General features: G+C 42.4%; 1 protein-coding gene across 2 annotated transcripts; it reads left to right on the forward strand.

Moving 5' to 3' along the window:
• Nucleotides 1–1,511: 1,511 nt before the first annotated feature.
• LOC109888110 (endophilin-A2) lies at nucleotides 1,512–19,802 on the forward strand. 2 transcript variants are annotated; one of them, XM_031786074.1, is made up of 10 exons: nucleotides 1,589–1,866; nucleotides 9,757–9,825; nucleotides 10,555–10,627; nucleotides 10,824–10,967; nucleotides 11,101–11,234; nucleotides 11,372–11,530; nucleotides 14,561–14,664; nucleotides 15,195–15,334; nucleotides 15,609–15,653; nucleotides 17,113–19,802. In XM_031786074.1, exons 1-10 carry the CDS (start codon nucleotides 1,822–1,824, stop codon nucleotides 17,304–17,306), a joined length of 1,107 nt encoding a protein of 368 aa, XP_031641934.1. In that variant the 5' UTR covers nucleotides 1,589–1,821; the 3' UTR covers nucleotides 17,307–19,802. The 2 variants fall into 2 exon arrangements, with proteins under 2 accessions (XP_031641935.1, XP_031641934.1); XM_031786075.1 differs by lacking the exon at nucleotides 15,609–15,653 and having other exon boundaries at nucleotides 1,512–1,866.
• Nucleotides 19,803–20,339: the final 537 nt, after the last annotated feature.

Below are 20,339 nucleotides of genomic sequence, written 5' to 3' on the forward strand. Positions count from 1 at the left end.
TGTTTGAGTGTAATCATGTTGGCCATCTTGGATTCAGAATAAAATTGGTTCACACCAACAGTCTTTATAGGCATGAGTGTTGTTCACAATACTGAAAATAATTCCTCTAATTTACAAAATTCCTATTTGCAGGTGATTTAACCTCCATCAAATGTTAATAACTTCCATCAAACGTTATTATGGCAGCCATATTTGATCTTGGACGCCATGTTGGAATTGAGACTAAATATAAAGATAATCTGTGAATACACCTTTGATTTAATTGCAAGACTAGGGGCTGAAGATGCAAAATCCTTGAACGAACCTTGGACCCAATTTTATTTTATTTTGATGTCTGAGCCCACTTGTTTTCCTTAGAGACACAACATTTAAAAAAAAACGTGTAACAGCATGCATTTTTGTCAGGCAGGACCATACATCAGAGAGAAAATTTGACTTGGAAGTGTGTCTATTGAACAGCTACCAAAAATGGAAGTTCATCATAAATATTCATAGTTGATATTTCTGCCTATTCTATCTGTGTTTACAGGTCTACATTTTCAAGATGCATGAAGATATTCTAATGCTGTTTGTTTGTGTATGTAGGGTAGACAGCTGAATAGTTGTATTCCACATATGTATTCCCCAGTTTACAATTGGCTCATTCATCCCCCTCCTCTCCCCTGTAACTATTCCCCAGGTCGTTGCTGCAAATGAGAATGTGTTCTCAGTCAACTTACCTGGTAAAATAACAGATAAATAAAATAAAATAAAAAATAAAATATGAGCAATAACAGAGATTGCAATATTGGGTTACATGTGTTTTTGTGGAGCACCCCCCTCCAGCCAGGCATTATTCTGCACATTTTTAGTTTAGTGGGTGTTTTATAGCAGATTACAATAGCCACAACATCACAAAACATGTGATACTGTATGTGTTTTTGTCAGGCATGACCATACAGCACTGAATGAGAGCAAATTTGACTTGGGAAGTTGTCTATTGAACAGCTACTAGCAATATTGGGTTACATGAGCTTATTTGGTCCACCCCACAATATCTATAAATTTAACCACTTTTGCAGTAAAATATTTTCACACAACCATCCATTTAATATATGAGAGACCTCAGAGATATATAAAAATATGGTTCTGTTTCATTATACCTCGGGTAGGAGTATCTCAAAATCAATGGCGGCTGGTGGGAGGAGCTATAGAAGGACGGGCTCATTGTAATGGGAGGAATGGAATAAATGGAACGGTATCAAACACATCAAACATTTGGAAACCACATGTTTGACTCCATTCCAGCCATTACAATTAGTCATTCCTCCTATAGCTCCTCCCACCAGCCTCCACTGCTCAAAATGTATCTCAAAACTAGCCTGAAAGTGCTTGAGCCTAAAACGCACGTCTAGAAAACTATTGAAGAACACTTCTGCCACCCTGTGGGGTAGGACCTATTGTATTGATTGGCCTGTTTCTCTTCTGTGCGATAGTGGGCGCTGCGTACTTGCTTATGGAGAGACCATCTGCAAACTGTGGAATGTGGGATTAACCGTTTGGTGCAATTTTGCAAAAGTGTACACTGTGTGGATATGCTCATAGCTACGTATTACTAGAGGCTTTCAAGACCTATCTACACTTATAGAGATCTGCGTGCTTGTACAACCGCGGTTCACGTGAACCGCATGAAATCCTCGTAGACGTGGTCAGCAATCAGATATCTGACTGAACGACGGTAGCGTAATCGTATGACCACGGCGTACTAGTTAACCATTTTGCGTGATAGATAGTTATTCTCAACTTTAATTTACTGCAAAAGTGAAACAGTCCGGTTCCAAGATGTCAGTAGCGGGCTTCAAGAAGCAGTTTTATAAAGCCAGCCAGGTTAGCGAACAACTTTCCTCACCTCCGAATAACTTACTGTAGGCAGTAAACATAGCTAGGTAGCATGTGGCCAGTTAGCTAACTTATCTAGTTACTTTTTATACACTTCTGAAGTTCTGTAATATTATTTGTTTGCATGTCCGTCTATACCTAACACTTTGGTTTAAATAAGTATTAGCTAATGTTATAGCTATAACGTTAGCAAATCAACGGGTTCAACATAAAGTAATAGTTCGCTAAATTAGCTAGCTAACCTTAGCTTGCATTTACGTGTATGCGTCTCTTAGCGGGCTAACTAGTTCCCTTGATAGATAGTTAGTTACTTGCCTTACACACTAGCTAGACAGACATTCGTAAGAAAAGAAAATAGTAAGCTACCTATGTCATTATGATTTCATTGGCTGACGTTAGCCTTTCAAAAGAATGCCTTGATAAACTTGATAGTTTAGCCAGCTTGAACGTTTAGCCAGCTAACTAGCTACTTTTTGTGTGCTTAGAATCTCATCAGAAAACACCCTTTTCAGGTATCCAATCCTAGTGCACAGCTGGGCTACCTAGTCTACCGTTAGCTACACAGTGCATGTGTCAAGGCTGTCACTCAACAGGCATGCTAGGGGTGGACGCACACCTTAAAGTAACACATTTGTTCTACAATGCCAGGGGGTATTCAACTCTTGCCCTGCGAGGTCCGGAGCATGCTGGTTTTCTGTGCTACCAAAAATAATTAATTGCACACACAGTCTGGTGTCCCAGGTCTAAATCAGTCCCTGATTAGAGGGGAACAATGGAAAATTTGCAGTAACTGTCTTCGATGTCCAGAGTTGTTTGAAGGCACTAGGTCATGTATGCCCTGGGGATATTGATTTTGTGTAGATTGGTGTTGGTAGTAACTGCCTTGTATGTAATCGGAAATCTCTTTATAAAAGTATTGATCAAATGATAATTTTTTACACATTGTTACTCTTCTGCAGCTCATTTCATTAAAAAACAATAAAAAACAATCCTCAATTTAGTTGGAGCCCTCCCTGTCTGATCTCAGGTCTGTTTACTGATGATTAAAATAGACTTTTGAGTCACTCTTCCTGCTGATCTCTGCAGAAAATCAATTTGCTTTCTACCCCGACTTCCTGTTAGGAGCAAGTGTAGATCCCCGTAGGCGAGAGAAAGTGGGTAAAGAGTCAACCATTGGGAAGACGGAAATACAGTGCAAGAGAAAATGGAGAGGCAGAACTGCAGTGTGTGTGCATGTTTTACAGGGGGCGAAGAGAGATGAACGAGGCGGTGCTTTCCCAGATTGGACTGCAATGCAGTTGCAGTTTCTTGCCAAACTCCATAGGAGTCGATAATGCCCGATGACAACAATAAATGATGCTCCCCTGCAAGGCACACAATATCATGCTTATTCAGAGCATGCAGGGACATTACTACCAATGATGGCATGTGATTGGAAATAGGCTTAATTGTAGGATTATTATTGTTTTTTCTACAGCACTTTTTTCTGCTCTTATGGAATGCAGGAAGTTGGCTTTAGATAATATATGCAGCACCCCACACGCACATGTTTTTCTTTACTTACTGCCCCCCTTACTTTTCGACACACTTCCAAAACATGGCCTACACATTCAACTTGTTTACACACACGCACCAAGTATCATAGATAATACTTAATCTGACTTAATATCTGAATTAAATGCCTTTCATTGTCCTGCTCTAGCAGCATACTTTGCAATATGTACAGGGAAGTTGGTGGGAATGTTAGAGGAAATGGTAGGTCAAAGTGGAGTCTGCATATGGCTGATCCTATCATATTCACTCACAAGGGAGTGGTTAACTGAAGGATCATATGCAGCTCAAAAGGTTAAAGGGATACTTCAGGATTTTGGCAGAGAGCCTTTATCTACATCCCCAGAGTCAGGTGAACTCATGGATAGTATTCTTCTGCATAATCTCACATAGGCCTATTAGTGAAATACATACTTCATGATCCAAATGTATAGGTGTATCATGTCCATTTTGCCAGCAGTGTTACGAAGTCCTTCACTGCCTTTTCCCTTCAGGGTCAGTAGGGCCAGGGTGTGATCTATTCAGGTGTCAGACAATTATGAGATCTTTTTCTATAATGTGTAGAAGGAGGAAGCCTGGCAGCGGTTGGCCCATTGTTAAGGAGGCAGCTGACTCACTACAGCTGACTCATAGCTGTCTCTCTCCCAATAAATTACAATCACACCATTCTCTGTGTAGAAGATGCTATTTTCAGGCGTCAGTGTTGTGCTCTGCCTCACTGCATAACTAAAATGTGACTACATTTCTCTTTGTGAAGATTTCTATTTAATAAAGCTGTATCTTTTCAGCAGGAGATTTACATGTTACTTTCAAGACAATCTGTGGGGGTTATGTATTTTTTAAATATATATACTAAATATATAAAACATTCAGCTGTAGGGTTACTTTTTCAAAATGTATGTTTATGAATGTCTTTTTAAAATGGTTTTTATTGAAATATATTTTTGAACCTTTTATTTAACTAGGCAAGTCAGTTATAAAAAAAAAACTTATTTACAATGACGGCCTACACCGGCCAAACCTGGATGACGCTGGGCCAATTGTGCGCCACCCAAGGGACTCCCAATCACAGCCGGTTGTGATCCAGCCTGGATTCAAACCAGGGTGTCTGTAGTGACGCCTTTAGCACTGAGATGCAGTACCTTAGACCGCTGTGCCACTCATTATTCCCCTCAACATATTTTAGGCCTATGAAAGCACAGCCACCATCCATGTTTTGCCACAGTAGCAGTTTTGTGGCTAGCAAGAGCTGAACACACCATTTCCCCACCTGTTGATGTAAAGCAAACATATTTTTATAGGCTAACACCATTGGCTTAGACACTGATTCTATTAGCTCTTGCACTGTCATTGTGGCTCCTCTTCGTCCCCACTCAGATTCCTCTATATGAGTCACTTTCCCCATCCCTCAGTCAGTGGACTTTATACCCCAGATACTGTGTACTTTTAGATGATCCATTCTCTGGTTTACACATTATGTGGGGAATCGGTAGCGCGGCATGCACAGGAAGTCAGCACTCTACTCTATTTACAGTGTAAAAGCAGTGTACACGTCTGTAGCAACAACTGGTACTATGAAGTACATACACTAAACAACATTTTAAACGCAACATGCAAGATTTTACTGAGTTACAGTTGATGTAATTAAATCAGTCAATGTAAATAAATTCATTAGGTTGTAATCTATGGATTTCACATGACTGGGAATACAGATATGTATCTGTTGGTCACAGATACCTTTAAAAAGGTATGGGCGTGGATCAGAAACTGGAACACGCTGTTGTACACCTCGATACAGAGTATCCCAACCAAATGTTTCATATTTTGGTGTACAGATCCTTGCAACATGGAGCCATGCATTATCATGCTGAAACATGATGTGATGGCAGCAGGTGAATGGCACGACAATGGTCCAAGGATCTCGTCACGGTAACTCTGCATAAAAATTGCCATCAATAAAATGCAGTTGTTTGTTGTAGCTTATGCCTGCCCATGCCATAACCCCACCGCACTCTGTTCACAACGTTAACATCAGCAAACCGCTAGCCCACATGTCTGTCATCTGCTCGGCACAGTTTACAATGGATTCATCCTTGAATAGCACACTTCTCCAGCGTGCCAGTGGCCATCGAAGGTGAGCTTTTACCAACTGAAGTTGGTTACGACGCCGAACTGCAGTCAGGTCAAGACACTGGTGAGGAGGACGAGCACACAGATGAGCTTCCCTCAGACAGATTCTGACAGTTTGTGCAGGAAGTCGGTTGTGCAAACCCAGTTTCATCAGTTGTCCGGGTGGCTGGCGTCAGACGACCCTGCAGGTAAAGGAGCCGGATGTGGAGGTCCTGGGCGGGCGTTGTTCCACGTGGTCTACAGTTGTGAGGCCCTTTGGAAGTACTACCAAATTCTCTAAAACAACATTTGAGGCTGCTTTTTGTAGATAATTTAACATTCAATTATCTGGCAACCTCTCTGGTGGACATTCCTGCAGTCAGCATGCCAATTGCACGCTCCCTCAAAACCTGAGACATCTGTGGCATTGTGTTGTGTGATGACAACTACACATTTTAGTGTCCTTTTATTGTCTCCAGCACAAGGTGCGCCTGTGTAATGTTCATGCTGTTTAATCAGCTTCTTGATATGCCACACCTGTCAGGTGGATGGATTATATTGGCAAAGGAGAAATGCTCACTAACAGGGATGTAAAAAAACTTGTGCGTATGGAATATTTCTGGGATATTTTATTTCAGCTCATGAAACATGGGACAAACACTTTACATGTTGCATTTATTTTTGATCAGTATATTTTCTGAACTATACAAAGCTTTTTATCACCCCAATGTGGTTTGTATTAATGGGCACAGAATGTACCAATCATGTCCTCCCCCCTGAAGTATATAGGCGTAACTCATTTTGAACTGTTTCAGTAAGTAAAACCAAATGCTACATCATGTCATTAAGTTTGCTCTCACCAACCTCACTTTCTGTGACTATAGTGAATGTTAATCAAATCAAATGTTATTTGCCACATGGGCCAAATACAACAGGTGTAGGTAGACGTTACAGTGAAATGCTTACTTACTACAAGCCCTTAACCAACAATGCTTTAAGAAGTTAAGAAAAAGTGTTAAGTAAAAAGTAACAAATCATTAAACAGCAGCAGTAAAATAACAATAGCGAGGCTATATACAGGGGGTACCAAGTCAATGTGCGGGGTCACCGGTTAGTCGAGGTAATATGTACATGTAGATAGAGTTAGTGACTATGCATAAATAATAAACAGATTAGCAGCAGCATAAAAGAGGGTCTGTGTAGCCCTTTGATTAGCTGTTCAGGAGTCTTATGGCTTGGAGGGTAGAAGCTGTTAAGCCTTTAGACCCAGACTTGGCACTCCGGTACCGCTTGCCATGCGGTAGCAGAGAGAACGGTCTATGGCTAGGGTGGCTGGAGTCTTTGACAATTTTTACGGCCTTCCTCTGACACCGCCTGGTATAGAGGTCCTGGATGGCAGGAAGCTTGGCCCCAGTGATGTACTGGGCCGTACGCACTACCCTCTGTAGTGCCTTGCGGTTGGAGGCCGAGCAATTGCCATACCAGGCGGTGATGCAACCACCACCGAACCATGCTCTCGGTGGTGCAGCTGTAGAACCTTTTGAGGATCTGACGACCCATGCCAAATCCTTTCAGTCTCCTGATGGGGAATAGGCTTTGTCATGCCCTCTTCACGACTGCCTTTGTGTGTTTGGACCATGATAGTTTGTTGGTGATGTGGACACCAAGGAACTTGAAGCTCTCAACCTTAAGTTAGAACAGTCCTACGTAGCCAGAGGGTATCATGTTTACCTCATACATACCACGGTTTATTACTGTAATCTAAAGGTAGGCAACCTACTGCACTCACCAAGGTCCTATAGCCTAATTCGTCTACAATGTGACATTTGCACAAGGAAAGGCTTTCAATGATTATCCCTCTCCCAGGGCTGAGAGGTAGAAATGCAAATAGCCTATACTCCTCTTGTTAGAGTGAAGCCCCTCAGGCAGTGGGACACATGGCTGGTTGTTCACAGGAGAAGTGAGTAGATGTTTGCCTTGCCACTGGCAGTGTATGCTGCAGAACCGTCCCTTTGTCCCCACAGGCAGTTGTTTTTCTCCTGGTCATAACTGGGTTAGCTAGACCTCCCTAACATATTTTGGACTGACATGGTAGAAGGGAGAGAAATGTAGGCTACTCGAATGCCAAGGAATTACCGGTAGCCTATGGGGAATGAAAAAGTATTCAAGCTCTTGGGAAAGTTTTTAAACTGGGATGTCAGAATACAGTATGTGGCATAAAAACATGTTGAATGTGTATCCTAAAGTTTCCTTATAAAAGAGTGCATATGCTTTCAATTAGCGAAGCGGTGTACGTCACTTCAAAAACATTTAGGTATTGTCATTATAAAAATGTTACAAAATCCAGAAAGGGGTACAATCAAGATACATGTTCACCGTATGTTTTGTAGGGTTGGAACGATACCAGTATTGCGAAACTCGTTAGTGTCATGGCAAGGAAACAAAACATGAAGTGGATTTAACATCTTTAGAAAAACAGCCCTAATGTTGGAAACGAACATCATTCAGAATCACATTTATTTATATTCCAAGCTATAGCACACTATTTTACATACAGCAGGTTTTTAAAGGACCAAAGAGTTTGGTCTGCTTTGTGGTATCAAAGCACTGGCAGCTAGATTCATATGAAATCATATCGAGAGAGTGAAAATGTTATTGCATCACTGTGATGTTATGGTGTCATGGTCATCATATGATACTTGCAGCAGGTCAAAGCTGAAATTGAGTTGCAATGTTGACCTTACTACATACTGTATTGTAGTCCCCCTATATATAGCCATGGAGTGAAGTTGAGAGACATTTTATGAGGGAGGAACTGGGAAGCAAAACTGAGGGAGAGAAGTGCGGTAGAGAGAGGGCTATTTTTTGTTGTTGTTGAGGCCCTTTATCTACTTCCCCAGAGTCAGATGAACTCGTGTATACCATTTTTATGTCAGCATGCAGTTTGCAGGAAGTTGCTAACTAGCGCTAGTGCAGTTGCTAACTAGCGTTAGCATGCTAGCAGATACCCATAGACTTCCAGTCATTGTGCTAACGCTAGTTAGCATTAGCGCGCGACTACCTCTAACTTCCTTCATACTGGGCCGAGAGACATAAAAACGGTATCCACTAGTTCATCTAACTCTGGGGAAGTAGATAAAGGGCCTCATTGCAAAAAGCCTGAAGTATCTCTTTAAAGTGCAGATATGTAAAGCATTCTTTTTTCATAGGGGGGTAGATAGCGGGAGAAGGTAAACCTGTATGCTACATTTAATTTTAATTTTAATTTTTTTATTTTACCTTTATTTAACCAGGTAGGCAAGTTGAGAACAAGTTCTCATTTACAATTGCGACCTGGCCAAGATAAAGCAAAGCAGTTCGACAGATAAAACGACACAGAGTTACACATGGAGTAAAAACAAACATACAGTCAATAATGCAGTATAAACAAGTCTATATACAATGTGAGCAAATGAGGTGAGAAGGGAGGTAAAGGCAAAAAAGGCCATGATGGCAAAGTAAATACAATATAGCAAGTAAAATACTTAATGCTGGGTGGCCTGCACATATTTGTGTCTTACACAACAAGTTCCAACATGTTAAAGTGAATGTGAGAAATGTCCTATATCGATGTTTACAGTTATGAGATGATTTATTACCATACAGACAGTACATGGTCATTATAGAGGATCAAATATATTGTACAGGATTCCAGCATCTGGTTTTACTGTATTGACATAATTCCACCTCAACTTCTCCACTGTAGTCTCCAGTGATCTACAATGGTAATATCCAGACAAGCCTGTATTTATTTTTGCACAGGGGTGTATCAGTGTGAGAATAAAGAAGAACTCTACTTCTTTTGTTTCCTAGAGGGTTTTTCGATGGTGTCAGTCAGTACAGACTGATGTCAGTTAAGATTCAACTGTTACCTTCACTCTAACCACTAGGGTAGCCTAGTGGTTAGAGCGTTGGACTAGTAACCGGAAGGTTGTGAGTTCAAACCCCCGAGCTGGCAAGGTACAAATCTGTCGTTCTGCCCCTGAACAGGCAGTTAACCCACTGTTCCCAGGCCGTCATTGAAAATAAGAATGTGTTCTTAACTGACTTGCCTGGTTAAATAAAGGTAAAAAAAAAAAATTCTGACAGAGTAAGAAAACGATCTTTCTGATTCGCTCTCAAGAACGGCATATGTATTGTGTAATAATGACGCTTTTCTCTCCCACTCTCTCTGTGCAGATGGTCAGTGAGAAGGTTGGCGGTGCAGAGGGAACAAAACTGGATGAAGACTTCAAAGATTTGGAAAGGGTATAATGCCTCTTTGACTGTACATGAAGTACCGTTACCTGAAGTAGAGTAGTAAGTTAGAATTCTATATATTAGGCCTATCCATTAGGCAAATATATTTGCAGGTTAACAGAATGGCATCAGGACAAAGGTTTAATAAGTTAACACAACCAGACACACGTAGCCTAACAACACAGTGCATGAATAGATATGCCCTACAGTGTTACATAATGCAGTAGTGATGATGTTAATTATACAGTCTCGTTCACCTTACTTGCATATGACCATAGAGTCTAGACAACCATGCACTAGAAGGGAGTGTTGCATCATGCATATAGCTGTGGACTGAAGTGAAGCGTCAGCTGTTAGTGAGCAGTCTGTTTGCACGCTGTGTACAGTATGTCAGTATAGTATTCATAGGGGAGCCCTGTGCATAGATACATAGAGTGGCAGCGCACCTGCCTTTGCGGCTTCAGCCAACTGTCATGGAGTCCAGCAATCAACAGAAAAAGACGTCACTTAAGTGGTCTATTGTACACACCTGCACTGAATGAACTTAGGTTGTTTCACAAAGTCAGTTTCATTTAACAGTACAATTAGCGAAGTGACAATATTTCATTATCTTTTTCATTGCCTATTTGGAAACTAGTCTCATCGCAAGTAAAAGATTTAGAAGAAATTAAAGGAAAGACATTGTGTTTCATATTTCCTTGTGGTTGTTAGTGACGTCCCCTCCCCTGTGTTTTATAGAAAGTAGATGTGACCAGCAAGGCTGTGGTGGAAGTCATATCTAAAACCTCAGAGTACCTGCAGCCTAACCCAGGTAAAGCAATGGACCAGAAAGGGATTCTTAGTGTCTTAATTAGATCTTCAATTTAAATGTATAGAAATTGTGTAATTGGTGGTAGAAAATGCATTTTGTACTGTATCACAGATATAAGGTAGCTTGAACACAAGTCCTATAACTGCCACCTCTCGATCCCTCCCTCTCACTGTCTCCCTTTCTCCATCCCTCTCAGCGTCGCGGGCAAAGCTGTCTATGTTGAACACGGTGTCTAAGATCAGAGGCCAGGTGAAGAACCCGGGCTATCCCCAAGCTGAGGGCCTGCTGGGAGAGTGTATGGTCAAGTACGGCCGGGACCTAGGGGAGGAAACCAACTTCGGTAAGTTGTGTCTGTCTGCCTGCCTGCCTGTTTGTCTGTGAGTGTATGCCTGCCAGTGCATAGATGGTATTTGTTTTGTGGAGTGGTGAATTTAATCACTTGTGACTCAGCGTCTGCCTTTGCTCTGTGTCAGGTGGGGCTCTAGTAGACGCGGGGGAGACCATGAAGAGGCTGGCGGAGGTGAAGGACTCTTTAGACATCGACGTCAAACAGAACTTCATTGATCCATTACAAAACCTGTCTGACAAGGACCTCCGAGAGATACAGGTACGGTATCACGTTACACGCTTATCTGCTGCTAAAACTCAACTTCTTTGTCATCTCTAGTTTTAACTGAATGTGAGTTACATCCCTCTCCTCATCTACCCATCTCTTCTCCTCTTCCTCCTCCTCCCATCCCCCAGCACCATCTGAAGAAGCTGGAGGGAAGGCGTCTGGACTACGACTATAAGAAGAAGCGCCAAGGGAAAATACCAGATGAGGAGCTGAGACAGGCCCTGGAGAAGTTCCACGAGTCTAAAGAGGTGGCTGAGATCAGCATGTACAACATACTGGAGACTGACGTAAGTAGTACCTGTCTGTGGGTGTGGGCCTGTCCCCTGATAACATTCACAATGTCAATGCCCAGGCTAGCATCAATCTGATGTTTATGATTTCATTATCGGTCTGATTGCTCAGTGACAGAGACCAGTTCCGTTGGGGGCAAGCGGTGCCATCTATGGGCTAAAGGTAATTTGTTCAATTAGATTTACTGTTTAAATCCACACTTCTCCACCATAACAAGAGTGTCACCTGAAGCATGAACCAGCTTAGGTCAACATGAAATATCATGTATGTACAGCGTTAATCAGCTTTGTGGCGTATGTTAACTGTGGTTATCCCTACCCGCCCTTCTGTTGAGGGTTTATATAGGGTGTCCAATCAAAAACATATCTTTTGACCAATGAGTAAAATAATGTTAATAGATAATCCTCTAAGAAAACCAATGGACCTAACCTCTTACCTGGCTACCCAGACTCCTTGCTCCAGCCAAACGCTACGCCATGCCCACGGGTGTTAGTTGCTTCTCCGCAGTGAGTCATGATCTGAGTCCCGACACTTCACCGAATGTGAACACATTCGAGGCCGTGATTGGTCCGAAAACGATGTGTTGGGCCAGAACACAATCGCTGATGACTTTGTTTTGTACAACGCCCCTCATCACCACAAATTACTTCAATGGTGGCAGTCTTAGACTAAAGTAATCTGAGTAAACAAAACATTAAGAACACCTGCTCTTTCCATGATATAGACTGACCAGGTGAACCCAGGTGAAAGCTATGTTCCCTTATTGATGTTATTAAATCCATTTCAGTCAGGAAATTTAAGCATCGATACAATTGAGACAACGATTGTGTATGTGTGCCATTCAGAGGGTGAATGTGCAAGATGTAAATCCTTTGAGCGGGGTATGGTTTGTGTCAAGAACTGCAACGCTGCTGGGTTTATCACGCTCAACAGTTTCCCGTGTGTATTAAGAATGGTCCACCACCCAAAGGACATCAGGCCAACCTGACACAACAGTGGGAAGCATTGGTGATGCCTACAGTGCCTTCGGAAAGTATTCAGACCCCTTTACCTTTTCCACATTTTGTTAGATTACAGCCTTATTCCAAAATGGATTAAATAATTTTTTTACCTCATCAATCTACACACAATACCCCATAATAACAAAGCAAAAACAGGTTTTTAGAAACTTGAGCTATTTTATAAAATATAAAAAACGGAAATCACATTTACGTACTATAAGTATTCAGACCCTTTGTTTGGCAGAGATTACAGCCTCGAGTCTTCTTGGGTATGACGCTACAAGCTTGGCATACCTGTATTTGGGTAGTTTCCCCCATTCTTCTGTGCAGATCCTCTCAAGTTTTGTCAGGTTGGATGGGGAGCATTGCCACACAGCTATTTTTAGGTCTCTCCAGAGATGTTCGATCGGGTTCAAGTCCGGGCTCTGGCTGGGCCACTCAAGGACATTCTGAGACTTGTCCCCAAGGCCCTTCTCCCCCGATTGCTCAGTTACCCGGGCAGACAGCTCTAGGAAGAGTCTTGGTGGTTCCAATCTTCTTCCTGTACCCCTTCCATGTGTTCTTGGGGACCTTCAATGCTGCAGAAATGTTTTGGTACCCTTCACCAGATCTGTGCCTTGACACAATCCTGTCTCGGAGCTCTACAGACAATTCCTTCAACCTCATGTTTTGGTTTTTGCTCTGACATGCATTGTCAACTGTGGGAACTTATACAGACAGGTGTGTGCCTTTCCAAATCATGTCCAATCAATAGAATTTACCACAGGTGGACTCCAATCAATTTGTAGAAACATCTCAAGGGTGGTTAATGGAAGCAGGATGCATCTGAGCTCAATTCTGAGTCTCATAGCAAAGGGTCCTTGTATAAAAAAAATATAAATTAGCAAATAATTATTAAAAACCTGTTTTCGCTTTGTAATTATGGGGTATTGTGTGTAGATTGCTGAGGAATTGTATTTATTAAATCAATTTTAGAATAAGGCTGTAATGTAACAACATGTGGAAAAAGTCAAGGGGTCTGAATACTTTCCAAATGCACTGTAAATCTGGCTTCTCTATCGGCTCTGCATGATGAATCAATGCTCAGGGTGGGGACTGACAGTCCATCTCAGTATGGAGCAGCAGTTCACAATGCATGTAGACCTATCATCTCATCATGGTCACTTTTTTTCTTGTGACAGGTAGGCCTACATTTGCTGCAGATTAGCCTATGTTGCAGTAATATAAAGACAGACTACGTGTTTAATTTACCCATCCATCTGGCTTTAGGGAGTCACCTTGTTTTTTAATTGTAAAGAAAATATATGTTTTCATTGCAGTTGCAGAGTTTTAAAAAAGCCTATCACTCGAATATTGTTGCTTTAAATCAGTGCAAGCGCGAGGACTCTCGTGCAAACATCTCCATTAAAATAGCATCCAAAATAGATAATCCTGTTCTAGAGTGATACAGTATATAGCCCTACATATAGATGTCCTAGCCTACCTCTTTCAGGTAATACATTCAATGCAGTATCAGCCTTTATATTAGGCTAATTAATGATGGGTTATGCATAATAAGCTTCTAACTTATAGCCTCTGTCTTGCAATATGCAAGCTCCTGTGCTCACCGCTCTTTAGCTCTTGGAGTCCCATGTAGAAAAACGCTTACGACAGGTTACGACATTTGACTTTTTGATATATATTAGAGAAAGACCCCACTGAACGATTCAGAATAATCATATTTGTCTTGATTTTATAACTTAAGAAAAATGTAATCATTAAATTCTGTTTACCCCCTAGTGTATCTAATTTACAGTACTGCTCTCACTTACCATTAGACAGATTACACATTAACCACAGTGTGATACTGGGTATCCAGGGGAATGCCATTGTTATTACTCATGTGTGTATCAAGTGTGACCATGGGCTGGGTCCTTGTGCGTGTGTCTCTGTGTACGTGACTGAGTGCATGCTTGTATCTCTGTTTGTGTGTGAGTGTGTACAGTCAGTAACCATAGCCTGCTCTCCGTGTGTGTCTCTGTGCAGATAGAGCAGGTGAGCCAGCTGTCGTCTCTGGTGGAGTCCCAGCTGCAGTACCACAGACAGGCCACACAGATCCTGGATGAGCTCTCGGACAAACTGAGGGACAGGTACACAATGCAGCAGCCTCCATCTCTATCCCTAACCTTTCTTCCCTGCTCAATCACTGCAAGTTATGTGTCCAAAGTGTCATTATACAGATACAGTAGGCCCACTCACCAACCCCTTTTCCCTGTCTAGTCATAACAATCATGTGTGTCCTTTCCATATCTGTGTCAATGTGTTCTCCTGTGAATCTGAAACAACACATTCAAGGCCTTCAATCACAGAGCATACAGTACACACTGGTTGACCTTGTGTACATTTTGAGTTCTTGATATTTTCCAGCCAGTAAGCCTACTTGCCTAGCAGTTAAGAGCTTTGCGACAGTAATTGAAAAGGTCGCTGGTTCGAATCCCTGAGCCGACTAGTTGAAAAATCTGTCTGTGCCCTTGAGCAAAGCACTTAACCCTAATTGCTCCTGTAAGTCCCTCTGGATAAGCGCAACTGCTAAATGACATATGTCAAATGTTCAATTTTGAACAGAAATGAACTTTGATCTCTGGACCTGCTGGGTTCTTCTAACTCTCTTTCTCTTCAGGATGAACGAGGCCCAGAACCGACCGCGCCGCGAGTATACGCCCAAGCCCAAACCCATATTTGACTTTGGAGAATGTGACAACCAATCAACCAATGGTGGCTACACGACCTCCGTTGCCACACCATCCTCCCGCAACTCAGGTAACACAGTTGGACATTTTACCTACAGTGTACATCAGCTCATCAAAGAGAAGGCCATTTCTTTCAATCTTATTCTACTACTGCAGCCAGTTTTGAGTTTCACTCACACTGAGTCTGCAGTGTAGTATGACTGTGTGTTTGTTGAAGGATGAGGTGTGTGTGTGCGTGCGTGCGTGTGTGTGTGGAGATAATGAACAGGAGGGGGGTGCGGGAAGCTGTCAGCTGGTTGCCCTCGTTTCCTTTTGACCTTGTTTTTCTCTTCCTATGCAATCAGAGTTACACTTCCTCCACGCCAGATTGTCATTTCAGAAAACCAGATGTGAGTCGGAGAGTGAGAGTGTCAGAGAGATGGCAGCCAAGCTACCTGTATGAAATGGTTGATGCAATACTATCAGTGAGCCAAGTGTCAAATCAAAAAGCTCTCGACTTGGAATATCATCTTGTACACATGATATTTGAGAAACGGATCATTTGATTCGGTTCTTCATTGGGTTTGGTAGTTTCTCTGGTTTAAATGTTTACCAGAATTGTTTTTAGATATGAAGCCTATAGCTTTTTGATTGACACAGTTTAATGACCTGCAGTGAATGCAGTAGTAACATTGGACTAAACCCACTCCATATTGTCAGCTGGATCATTATCACATACAGATAGCTGGTGTAACTGTAAGGCTTATTCTAGATGATACTAACTACATTTACCGTCATGCTGGTAAATAAATGGGTTGAGTAATGATAGAGATATGATACATCTTTGGGTTAGTTGTATCTCTGGAAGTCTCCTACATTTATGGGGAGGGGATGTGTTGTGTTCAACAACACATAACAAGAGTGTCACCTGAAGCATGAACCAGCTTAGGTCAACATGAAATATCATGCATGTACAGCGTTAATCAGCTTTGTGGCGTATGTTAACTGTGGTTATCCCTACCCGCCCTTCTGTTGAGGGTTTATATAGGGTGTCCAATCAAAAACATATCTTTTGACCAATGAGTAAAATAATGTTAATAGATAATGTGTTGTGTTGGGATGTGTTATGTTCAACAATGAAAGTGAATCTCCCAGGCAGAGACCGTGATGGATCCCTCCCCATATCCACTGTACCATGCCCTGTGGGGTAAACTCACACAAAGAGGAAATTGTTTTGAGACAAAAAGCCTGGTGTGTGGATAGAGCCATGGCCATGACTGCCTGAGCTCTGAGAGAGAGGGAGGGATGGAGAGTGGGAGCAGGGCAGTGTCTCACAGAGATGATGCAAAACATTGGGATTGGGACACCCATCAGTGTGTGGTCAACTACTTTTGCGTGTGTGTGTTGTGAGACTGACCGACATGTGTGTTCCACCCTATGTGTCATAGACAGACTTCCTGTACCCCTCCAGTCCTAGCCACTGTAGTCCTCAACCCTTGCAGGCCCCAGCTAAAAACAAGACAGGACTATATGGAGGGGGCCAGGTCATCTCTCCATCACTCAGCGTTGTGTCTCTCACTAATACTGCCTGCACTGCCTGCAGTGTGATAATATCCCAGCCCAGCCACACACACAAATACTCAAACTGCAGTGTGAATCACAAGCTAACAAACAGGGTGCTGTGTGAACCTAAAACCACAATCAGTCTGACACTGTTCCAGCTCTGTCAGCCAGCTGAAGGAAGGAGGGAGGGAGGGACAGAGAGTGGACATGGGACTGGTCTGCCAGGGATGTACAATCTTTCAACCCTCTCTCCCCCTGTTTTCCACCCCTCTCTCCTCCTCTCTTTCTCCTCTTTCTGTCATTCAGTCTCAGAACAGCCGTCCTGTAAGGCCCTGTTTGACTTTGACCCAGAGAACGAGGGAGAGCTGGGCTTCAAGGAGGGCGACATCATCACCCTGACCAATCAGATCGACGAGAACTGGTATGAGGGCATGCTGCATGGTCAATCAGGATTCTTCCCTCTCAACTACGTGGAAATCGTCGTCCCCCTGCCACATTAAGGAGTGCTGTACAGAGTACATGAGAGAGATAATGGGAACGGGAGAGTGAGGGAGGGAATGAGGAGCCAGTTAACAGATTATAGAGTCTTTGTCCTCATCTTTACCATCATCGCCATCATCACAGATGTACTTGTACTCTTTGTCACTTTGTCATCTTGACGTTTGAAGGAAGGAAATTGGAAGATGGTGGTTTCTCGCATTCCAGTTCTGAGAAAGAGAGATTTGAATATGACCCCCGCTGCCCCCCAAGCAAAAATAAATACGGACAGACGGACACAGACATGAAGAACCGAACTAAACCAGACTTAATGTTTTAAAGTAATGTTTTCTGTCAACCACAGATATCCCAATAGAAAGGGAAGTTTCAAATGAAATGAATTTAGAATTGAAATGGTCAAAATCAATTATTTAACGTTAAATTACATACAGGTAAGCAGCAGAATACATTTACATCGGCAGTTTAGCTGGTTCTGACTCTGTAAAAACTGTACAACTTGTAAAGCCTTATTTTCATAACTACAGACATTTTAAAAGTAATTTGTCACATCCAAAGTTTATGTAGGTCCCACATTTCAGTATGGACTCTGGGGAATACTTGCCTTATTTCCAAGGCAAGTATGTCAGACACACTGCAACTGCACAGCCTTTCCAAATGATGGAGTTTGACTGGACAACGTCTCTAGGAGCCCCCTGCCGGCCAGGCTTAGACAACCACTCCCCTCCTCAGTAAACAACTACAGTAATGCCTTGTAGCTATGATCCATTTACAGTCAGTAGATTTACAACGCTATGTACATCCTGTATGCCTGAGCCACAGGAGAGCTTGAAGGGCCTCAGACATTGTTTAGTTTTGCAATGGTGTGTATTTGATTTGTTTTGGTTTCAGCCTTGTTTATTGTTTTTTAATGTACAGCTAAACTGTTAAATTGCACCTTGTTCCTCCAATGAGATTGTTGCTGTACGAATGAGAGCCTGTAAGTTTTGTTTAGTTATAGGCCTCTACTGAGAGGGTGTTCAAACCCAGACAGCCAGAGACTGAAGCCCCTGAGGAGAACACTAGACCCAAAGTCAAACACTAACATTTATAAGAAACCGCTTTCCCCAGGGATGGGCTACTGCACATTTAGTGACGTTAGCAACATATGAAGCCTGTGTGTTTTACTTTTCTTCGCTGTCTAATCATCTGTTCAATAGAGGAAACACATGCCACATAGAATAGAGTACATGGTGTGTTAACCATGATATGGTGTTTGGTTTTAGCTGTCATAGTACCCGTCTGTCCGTCCCAGTGCCTCCATAAGCGACAACGCTGCTGGCGGCGTTGTGTGTGTGACTGAACATCTTTCGGATCAGTAAATCCCATTCATTCACGTCAGTCACTTTCTTCCTGTATTTTGTATTATTTACTACTCCGTTGGTTATCATACTCCTCGCTGGGTCTCTTAGGATGGGTTGGGTTCTAGTCTGGAGTTGGTATGTGTGCTGCTGGACAGGACTGCATAGGGCCTCAAATACAGTAAATACTGAATGAGGGAAAGACAGGTTAGTGATGCCGAACAGGACAAAAAGGGAAAAGGAATAATATATAGCAGAAGTCTTATTTTATTTGTGATGATTGTTCTGTTAGGAAAAGCCCCTACTACCAAGATGCATCAGCGCTAAGAGACCCCCCACGATTGATGGTTGTGGAGGCGATGTGATTGAGTCACACTTGCTGCAGTGCACTCTTTCATTCAGAAATTCCTCTCCCCTCAGTATTGAGGTCCAGGCTACTTTCAATGGTCATGAGTTTAAGCTACTCTTCTCTGCTCCAGGCTACTCCCTCCATCCACCACCCTGCTCTGTCACACCTCACTCTGGTGTTTGATCTCTTCCATACGTTTACAGGCCTGCTCGTAGTTCATTTCAATGGGAGAGTGGAGTGATGGACTGGTTAAGAGCAACTTGGTGCTGACTGGATCACACACCAACACAAGTCCAGAACAAACAGTGAATCCATAGTTAGGGGTGCTTCAGTGCCGTTGGGAAAGGAAGGAATAATACTACCAACCAAAATAACCAAGCTACTTACAATGGTCATACATTTCTGTACCAAGGGTTCTGTTGCCATTTCCAGTCTTGGCACTTTGCGGTGTACATACATTTGTGCATGTCTTTGTGTCACACTACACTTTTTAAAAAGGGTTATTTGTCTAATCAGTTGGAGTACCAGAATTCTCTTTAAAAACTATAGGTCTTTCTTGCACTCAATAGTATTATTTTTTATATACGAAACCTTAATACTTGTTATTAATCTTTGCATGTAGGTCTATCCAATACATTGTAAAATGTATTTTAGTTGAAGCATTCTTTTACTTTTGGTATGTCATTTTAGTATGGTATGTCAAATTTAACTGCAATATCTTGTCATGTATTATCAAAATATTTGTACTTGCTTTGTCTTGTTTCCCCCTTCTACCATCTTTGGATAAATAAATGGAGAAAAAAAGCATTCTACACTGAGTGTATGGAATGTTTTGGTTATAAAATGCTCAATTTATACTGCCTGGATGCCAAAATGTTAATGCATGTAAAGAGGGTGGACTTTACACTAATGATTATTTTATTTTTTTACCCCCTTTTTTCTCCCCAATTTCATGGTATCCAATTGTTAGTAATTACTATCTTGTCTCATCGCTACAACTCCCGTAAGGGCTCGGGAGAGACTTTGGTCGAAAGCCATGCGTGCCCCAAAACGCAACCCAATCAAGCTGCTTCTTAACACAGCGCGCATCCAACCTGGAAGCCAGCCGCACCACTGTGTCGGAGGAAACACTGTGCACCTGGCGACCTTGGTTAGCGTGCACTGCGCCCGGCCCGCCTTAGGAGTCGCTGGTGCGCGATGAGGTAAGGATATCCCTACCGGCCTAACCCGGACGATGCTAGGCCAATTATGCGTCGCCCCACGGACCTCCCGGTCGCGGCCGGCAGCGACAGAGCCAGCAGTCTCTGGTGGCACAGCTAGCGATGCAGTGCCCTAGACCACTGCGCCAA

The sequence above is a fragment of the Oncorhynchus kisutch genome, linkage group LG13 (genome assembly GCF_002021735.2).
Source record: "Oncorhynchus kisutch isolate 150728-3 linkage group LG13, Okis_V2, whole genome shotgun sequence".
Lineage (NCBI taxonomy): Eukaryota > Metazoa > Chordata > Actinopteri > Salmoniformes > Salmonidae > Oncorhynchus > Oncorhynchus kisutch.